Source organism: Pelodiscus sinensis, chromosome 1, assembly GCF_052426305.1.
Source record: "Pelodiscus sinensis isolate ZL-2025 chromosome 1, ASM5242630v1, whole genome shotgun sequence".
Taxonomy (NCBI): Eukaryota; Metazoa; Chordata; order Testudines; family Trionychidae; genus Pelodiscus; species Pelodiscus sinensis.
In genome coordinates this window covers 92,395,721-92,404,045 of record NC_143052.1, presented here as the reverse complement: position 1 = coordinate 92,404,045, position 8,325 = coordinate 92,395,721, and the positions used below count along the sequence as shown (strand labels likewise).

Genomic DNA, 8,325 nt, shown 5'->3' with positions numbered 1-8,325 from the left:
GTTATAAGGCAGGGGAACCAAGGGGTAGGAATAAATGTTCAGTTTTCACAGCACAGAGGTATAGTGGAGTTCCCCAATCATATGTACTGGATCAGTGCTGTTTAAAATCTTCATATTATCTGAAGAAAGGAGTAAACCGTGAGGAGGCAAAGCTTGTAGATACAAAAGTGCTCAAGCTAGATAAGTCCAAAGCGGACCACAAAGTTAAAAAAGATCTCACAAAACTGGATGACATGGCAACGAAGTGGCAGATGAAGGTCAATGTTGATAAATGCATATTGAAAAAATGCAATTCCAACTAGCCACACAAAATCATGGATCTAAATTAGCTATTTCCACTCAAGACAGAGATTTTGGAGTTGTTGTTGATAGTTCTCTGAAAACATTTGTTCGGTGTAAAGCTGAACAATGTTAGCAACCAGTGGGAAAGAACAGATAAGAAGACAGAAACTAGCATGCAACTATATAAATACATGGTATCCCCACACAATAAATACTGTGTGAAGTTCTGGTCACTTCATCTCAAAAAAGATACATTAGAACTGGAAAAGGTACACTGAAAGGCAACAAAGTGATTAGGGATAGGGAACAGCTTTTGTATGGGGGATTTAAAAGACCGGGATTATTTTTCTTGGAAGAGAGACTAGTACAGGGGAATATGATACAGATCTATAAAATATTGGATGGTGTGAAGAAAATGAACAGTCTGCTCCTTCACATAATACAAATCAGGGATCACACAATGAAATTAATAGGAAACAGGGTTGTTGTGGGTTTTTTTTAAAGTAATATTTCACACAATGCACAGTCCACTTTGGAATTTGTTGCCATAGGATATTAAAGCCAAAAGTATAAATGGATTTTAAAAATTAGATAAGTTTATGAAGGCTAGGTCCATCAATGGCTATTAGCCAAGATGGCCAGGGATGAAACTGTGTGCTGTGCAGCCTTTAGGCGATCTGCAGGGCATTGGGACTGGACCACAGGAAATAGATCTCCTGACGACTGCCCTAATTATTCTCTTTGAAGCATCTATCAGTGGCCACTGTCAGAATACAAGATACTAGGCTAGATGGACCTGTGGTCTGACTTGGTATTGCCATTTTTAAGTTCTTAGGACCTCTGCCAGATTGAAGGTCTAACATCTGGCTACCCAAGCGCAGCTTTATATCAGAAAACCAGGAATTCTCCTAACCTAGTTGTACAGGACAATCCCCTCCAGGCCTGGAGCCCAGCAGCCCTGGCCTTCACAGCAGTGGCTGGAGCAGGCAGCTGAAGCAGTGACTGGAGCCGAGGGGAGGCCAGTGAGTCCATGCCCTTAGCTAAAGCTGTGTGGCTTCGAGGGAGGTGCGGTTATGTGCGCTGACCAGTCACAAGCCATTGCCCTCCGCGGGCGCTGCTCCGGGAGCCCCTGCGAGCAGGCTGGCTGGTGCCCCGGGGTTTGGCAGCTGCTCGCTCTGCCCCCAGCCCTGGACGGAGGGGGCGGTGCAGCCCTTCCCCGGCCCCGCGCTGCCCCGAAGGGCCATGGGCTGCGCCTGGGCGGGCCCGCCTCCCCTAGCCGCCGCTCCACCCGCTGGGCGGCCTCAGCCAGGTGAGGTGGCCCTGCCCCGTCTCCGCCGGCGGCTGCAGGTGAGCGGCGAGGATGGCGGACTCCCAGCTGCTCTGCCTGGACGAGACGCACGTGAACGAGAAGGTGACCCAGGCCCAGGCCAGGTTCTACTACAGCGAGGAGCAGCGCCGGGCGCTGGAGGAGCTGGTGGCCCGGGGCGAGCCGGCCTACCGGGAGCAGCTGCAGAAGGGGCAGCTGCGGGACTTCCTCTCCCGCCGCGAGCTGCGGGTGCTGCCGGCCTGCTGGCGCCGCTACGATGCGCACCTGCAAGGCGACGGGGCCGGCGACGAGGGCGTCTCGCTGGCCTATTGGCCGGAGCGCTCCGACACCGAGGTGCCGCCGCTGGACCTGGGCTGGACGGACAATAACTTTTACCGGGGCATCAGCGGGGTGAGTCTCTTCACCCACCCCAGGAAGGAGGAGAATGCGCCGCACCTCAAGCAGATCGTTCGGGAGATGCTCCAGCAGGCAAAGAAGGTGGGTAGTAGGCGTGTTGTCTCCCCCCGCTCCCGAGCCCACTTCCTAGCCCCAACGCACTTGGCCCTTCACACCCGCCGCCCAAGCTGTCTGCCTGAGGAGCGACCAGGGGGCGCTCATGCTCCTGCTCCTGCCGTCTCCTGTTGCTCAGTCTCCTACGGAAGCGGATCTGCTCAGTGGCTTGTTTCCATTGAGTTCCTTTTCTCACATAGATGGCAGCAGCGGCTGAGCCAATCTTCTCTGTACTCTCGTGAAGAGCTTGCATTCGGCAGCGACAAGACACTGACCGTGCCGGTACTATAGGCAGGCAGACTCACTAGAAAGGATTTGGGAGGCCGCTGGGGAGGATTTGGGAGCCATTCAGTGCTTGAATTTGAGGGTCACAAATGGAAAAGGGCAGCCCACCATCCTACCCCACCATCACCACCCCAACAACACATAGATTCTCTTTGCTGTTTCAATTAATTAGGAAACAATTAGCTATTATCCCCCAGAATCTATATAACGGACTAGTGGCCTATATCCAGCATCTTATGATATTCAATCACTTTACTGCTAATTAAAATAAAGTTTTGACAGAGTAACTCTATCCAGAATCTTCACTCCAGAATGTACATCCAGGACTGGCTACCCTGTTGTTAGTGGGGTTTTATAAGAAATGCCCATTTTGTACTGTCAGTTTCCTCAGTGGCTCAGACAACCACATATTGAGTCTGTTTCAGTGTCTCTCTTTCTCTCATATCTACATTTTTTTTGTAAATTTAGATAGGTTTGTTTATTTCTAAATCAATTGTTGTCTGAATACTCTCAATTCAGTCTTGTTTGCTAAGCAGCTGGATTTGAGACCATACATAGTTGTATTTATCATTTGGGGGCAGAGAACTGTTGTTATTGACAGTAAGTCTCTGCCAAGAAGACAAACAATTGGAAGATTCCAAAAGCTTACATGGAACACAGATGTATCAAGAGTAATTCTTGTGGCTTCCAGGAAAGAGATCTGATTTAAATGGCTTCTCTCCTTGCACAGATCTCCTCTTATGTTGGCACCCATGGAAAGGTAGCAAATGGGGAGGTTGTTTGATCCCTCACCATCTCTGCTGCTCTCTGTGGGAAATGGGAGCAATTTGGGTCTCCCTATATACACATATCTCTCTCAAAGATTTGCACAATTTATCTATTATGTTTTCTGAAAAGCAGTTTTCTGAAAACATCCTTTCTACAACTGTGTATCTTACACCCCTCACCACCACCTTTAAATGCCAGCAATGCCCTACTGCTATATATATTGGATAAACTGAACAGTCTCTGCAGGAAAGAATCAATGGACACAAATCAGATATACGTAAAGGAATCGTACAGAAACCTGTTGGGGAACACTTCAATCTTCTGAATCACTGTTTAAAATATCTTCAAGTAGCTGTCTTGTCACAAACCAGTTCTACTAGCCGGATCCACAGAGAAGCATTAGAATTAGAGTTCATCCACAAATTCAATTCACATGCTAATGGACTCAATCCTGATGAAAGTTGGTTGGGGAACTACCAACTTAACAGCCGTTGAAGGTGCAAACAGCTCTTTATGTAGACTCCTAAATCAGGAAGGATACTATCAATTGACTTTGATTCTTACCTGCTTCGTTTTAAATACCCCATCTTTGGATAGTTACAGATTCCCTCTAGCTCCCTGTCTCTCACTCCCCTTCCCTTTTTTTCCCTCCCCCCTCCTCTTCCCCCTCCTCTTTATTTTGGGTCTGCACATCCTAAACTCATAACTCCAGTCATCTGAAGAAGTGGGCTGTGCCCATGAAAACTCATGATGCCATCTACATGTTTTGTTAGTCTATAAAGTGCTACCAGACCATTTGTTGTTTTTTACTCTGAATAACGAAGACCTAATCAATTATTCCCTTGCAGCTTGTATAGTCGTGCATGCTAGTGAAAAGTGGCTGTAAAATGCTTTCTGAGTTAGTAGCATTTTGCATCCACTTTGCACTGGTGGAAGTGTCCAGGCAAGGGACAGGGCAAAGAGGAATTGGGCTGTTTTAGCCACTGTGCCTGATGGCCAACAGTTGCTGGGTTTTTTTGTTTTATTTTTTTGCTAACTTAGACAAACAGTAAAATCTTCGTAATTGCATGTTTAAAAACCTATTGAACATTCAATGACCCTGTCTCCAGATAAACCTGTAAATCATGCTCATGTTAGCTGATTGGTCTACATTGGCAATTGCGCAACAAAGCACCTGCAAATGACAAAAACTTTAACACCTCCCTATCCTCAAACAAAAGCTTTGCCAAGTCATGTGCTAGTGTATTCAGTACTTTGTAGGAAGGAGTGCTCACTCCTGAAAGGTGATAGAAATGTAGCCGTGTTAGTCTGGTGTAGCTGAAACAAGCACTTAAGACTTGTCTTCACTATGTAATGGATCAACGCTGCTTACCTGCTTAGGTGCAACAAATCAATCTCCGAGTGCTCTCCCCTAAACTCCAGTACTCTACTAGGATGAGAAATGTAGCTGGAGTTCACGGAAGAGCAGCCCCCATTAACCTTACTGCGAAGAAGACACTGTGGTAAGTGCACAGGTTACATAGACCTGAGAGGGCGAGAGGTTAGTGTAGACAAAGGTATGTCTACATTAACAAGTTTTGTCAACAAAGTTTATGTCAACGCTGAAAAGTTGACAAAACAAAAATCACCATAGGGTGTTCACACTTACTCCTTCTGTGAACAGATCATGTCCACACTCTATCGTCCCCAGTGTGAGCAATGCACTGTGGATATGTATCCTACTGTACAGTGCTGTGAAGAGACAGAACTGATCCCTGTGCATCTGCATCATGAGTGAGCTCTCCATGCTGAGCAATGTCAAAGCAGCACCGCAGTCTGTCTCCCTCCTCCTGCGGAAAGCTCCAGCAGCTGTGTTCTTAGTGCAGGGCAAAACAGGATCAGTTAAATTGTTTGCTCTTTGTTTGTTCCCCAAAGGGAGCAGCACACTCAGCTGCCATATACTTCCCGGAGCTTTGAAAGGAAAGGGGAATATGCCTGCAGGGCAGCAGAGATCAAAACACTGAGCAGAGCAATCAGAGCAAGCATTGTGGGATACTGGCAGAAGCCAGTTCTGTCAACAAAACAAAGAGCAGTGTCTACACTAGGGATGTAAAAGGGTAACTGTTTACTGGGGTAACTGGTTAACCAGTGCCCGGACAGGCTGGAGCAGCCTCCTGCCCTGTGGTGCAGTGGTCCCTGTCCAGCCAGGGCAGTGCACCATGTGTGGGGGAGCTGGTCCAGTCCAGCCAGTGGCCCCATGCCCACTGTGCGACATAGTCAACCAGTTAACGGGTGAAACATATAGACTGACCAGTTAACATTTTAAATAGCATTTTACATCCCTAGTCTACACTAGGGATGTCAGAGATTAACTGGTGGGAGCTGATGCAGCTTCTCATCTGCTGCGGGCAGAGGACTGCTCCAGCAGGAGCTGGGAGTCAGCAGCAGGCCCAGCCCCCATATGGGGGCTGGGAGCAAACAGCCAGCCCCAGCACGGGGCTGGGAGTGGAAGCCTGCAGTCTGGGGACTGCTCCAGCAATTTTACATCCCTAGTCTACTGTCTTTGTCATCAATAAAGGGAGGGGAAAAGAAAAAAATCTCTAGCGGGGGTGGAAGTATTTTTTATGCAGAAACTGGGCGTTGTTCCCAACAAAAGCATTGTGATGTGTATGATGCAATGTGTCGAGACAGCCTTGTCACAAAAAAATCAGCTTGTATGAATGGTATTTAATATTTCTGTGCCCTACATGGAAGGGGAGGTTCACTTTGTTGTCAGAGGAGTGCTCCTGCCAACAGAGCAGTGTTCACACTTTCACTTACCAGTGCAAAACTTCGTCATTCATGGAGAGCAGGCGGGTTAAGCAATCGTCAACACAAAAAGTTTTGTTGATCGAGTGCAATTGTAGATGTACCCTTATTGCCTGACTTTTAGGGTATGTCTACACTACCCCTCATTCCACGAGGAGTAACGGTAGTTCGAACTAGGAAGCCTAGTTCGAACTACCTAGTTCATGCCGCATGTAGCCGCGCTGCATGGGGTTCGAACCAGCGGGGATTTAAAAATGGCGGCGCCCTGCTTATGCAAATGAAGCCTGGGAAATTCAAATCCCGGGCTTCATTTGCAATTGCGGTATGCCTACATTACCCTCCTATTTCGAACTAGGAGGGTAGTGTAGACGTACCTTTGGTGACATGGCTGGGTTGCCTAAATAATGTGTAGTGTAGACAAAGCCCTAGAAAACATTGTTGTAGTCATGTTTGGTCCTAGATATTTTAAACAGAGTATGTGAAGTAACTTTTTTGGGGGAGCAAGGATCGCGTTCTGTTGGAAAGACAGCCATGCTTTGGAGCTACACCGAGCTCCTCTTCAGGTCTGGGAAATGTACTCAGAGTGTTACAGCTAATACATGGAGAAACAGTTTGTTTTAGATGCCCTGTGAGAAACTGCTTCACTACTGGGAGGGAGATAAACCATCTCACCCCCTACTTGTCACCTTTCACCCCACATTGTAACCTTATAGGATATCATTAAATAGTTACAGTGCATACTGAATGGGGACTACATCCTGAAATTTTTTCCCCTTCTCCCACTTCCCACAATCCACCTTCTTTTCACTGACCCTATTTTCCATCCAGCCTCCTCTCCTCTCCCCCCCTCCCCCCACTTTCAAAGTTTCAGCAGAGCCAGTTTCCCTGTGGAATTGATCTGGGCTTCTTTAAAAACAAATGTAGTGCATGCCAGGGTTTCTTTTTCCGGGAGTGGGGTGAGTAAGCAGCAGATACTGTGTACTTTGAACTTCTCCTAGCATGACAAACCAAGAAACCCCACCCTTCTCATTTCTTGGAGCCCTAGCAGAGAATAGTACTAGGGCTGTAGCGATCACAAGTGGCATCAGAGTTGTTCACATTTCTCAGCAGAGAAAAGGGCCATTGCAATGACCATGAAGAGCCAGTGAGAGGTGGACTCCCAGGTCTCAGCTGACTCTCTTTGGGCACTAGAAGACATGCTGATCTCATAGACAGCTTTACCAGATGTGCCTTCATCTCCTGCTCCACTAACTTCAGGTTACTGATGCCCCTTCTCCATTCTGTTGGCTCATCTGTCTCCTGCTGCCTCTCATCTACTTATCCTTCAGTTTTTGCTACTCCTCTCCTCCCCCTTTCTCTTGGGACCCCTCTAATTTGCATCCTTCTTGCTGCTGCTTCCTCCCACTCTTTGCTGCCCCCATTGTCTGCTGCTACCACCTGCTGTTGCCTCCTCTACTCACTACCCTGTGATCTTGTTCAGGAAAACTACTGGTGCTTGAAGGTAGGGATGTTATCCTGAAGACATTTATACAATTAACCAATAAGCCTGACCTGCATTCTGGGTAGTACCGGGGGCGGTGGGGGACACTGCAAAACCCTGCTTCCCACAAGCATTCAGAGTTTTTCTCTTTGGCCTGGGAGCTTCCTCAGCATCCCACACTCCCACCTGCACCCTAACATTCAGTCCAGCCTGAAACCCCCTACCAGAGTTAGCATAGCATTCCCTTCTCCTCCTTCTCCTGTACCCCAACACTCTGCCTCAGCATGGAGTGCCCTTCTGGTCCTTGCCCAAAGCGCACACACCGCTCCCCTAGCCCAGTGAAAGTGAGTGAGGGTGGGGGGCAAGCAAGTGATGAAAAGAGAGGGGAATGGAGTGGGTGGGGTCTCAGGGAAGAAGTGGGATAGATCCTGGGTTTCCCTGACATTTAAAAAGTGATCTTGGGCATAAAAAGGTTGGTGACCACTGATTTAGGGAGATTGATGGGTAACTATCTACAACTTGCCAAACTTAAAAAACAACAACTGGTCTGGTAGCACTTTATAGGCTAACAAAACATGTAGAAAAGCTCATGATACCTTCTGCATGTTTTGTTAGTCTATAAAGTGCTACCAGACCATTTGTTGTTTTTTAAGTTTATCCTGTACAGACTAACTTGGCTACCCCCTGAAGCTTACAACTTGCCAGTTTGTAAACAGTGATATGCTATTTATGCCAGCATTAGAGACAACCTGGAGCAATGCCATATAATGGGCATTTGTCACCTATTCTCAGAACACTTCAGGGCAGTCATTGTTTTCAAGGGTTTATACTAGGGATCGGCAACTTACAGCATGTGCGCCATAAGTGACATGCAAGATGATTTTTTATGGCACGGTATAGGAGCCAG

At 47.4% G+C, this 8,325-nt stretch overlaps 1 protein-coding gene across 1 annotated transcript in view; it reads left to right on the top strand.

Annotated features, from left to right (window-relative positions):
* Positions 1-1,269: 1,269 nt before the first annotated feature.
* SACK1F (scaffolding CK1 anchoring protein F) overlaps positions 1,270-8,325 on the top strand; it is a 29,050-nt gene continuing 21,994 nt past the window's right edge. The window contains exon 1 of the mRNA XM_075936373.2: positions 1,270-2,086. Within this exon, the coding sequence (XP_075792488.1) occupies positions 1,643-2,086 (444 nt within the window). The 5' untranslated portion in view covers positions 1,270-1,642. The remainder of the gene's footprint in view (positions 2,087-8,325) is intronic.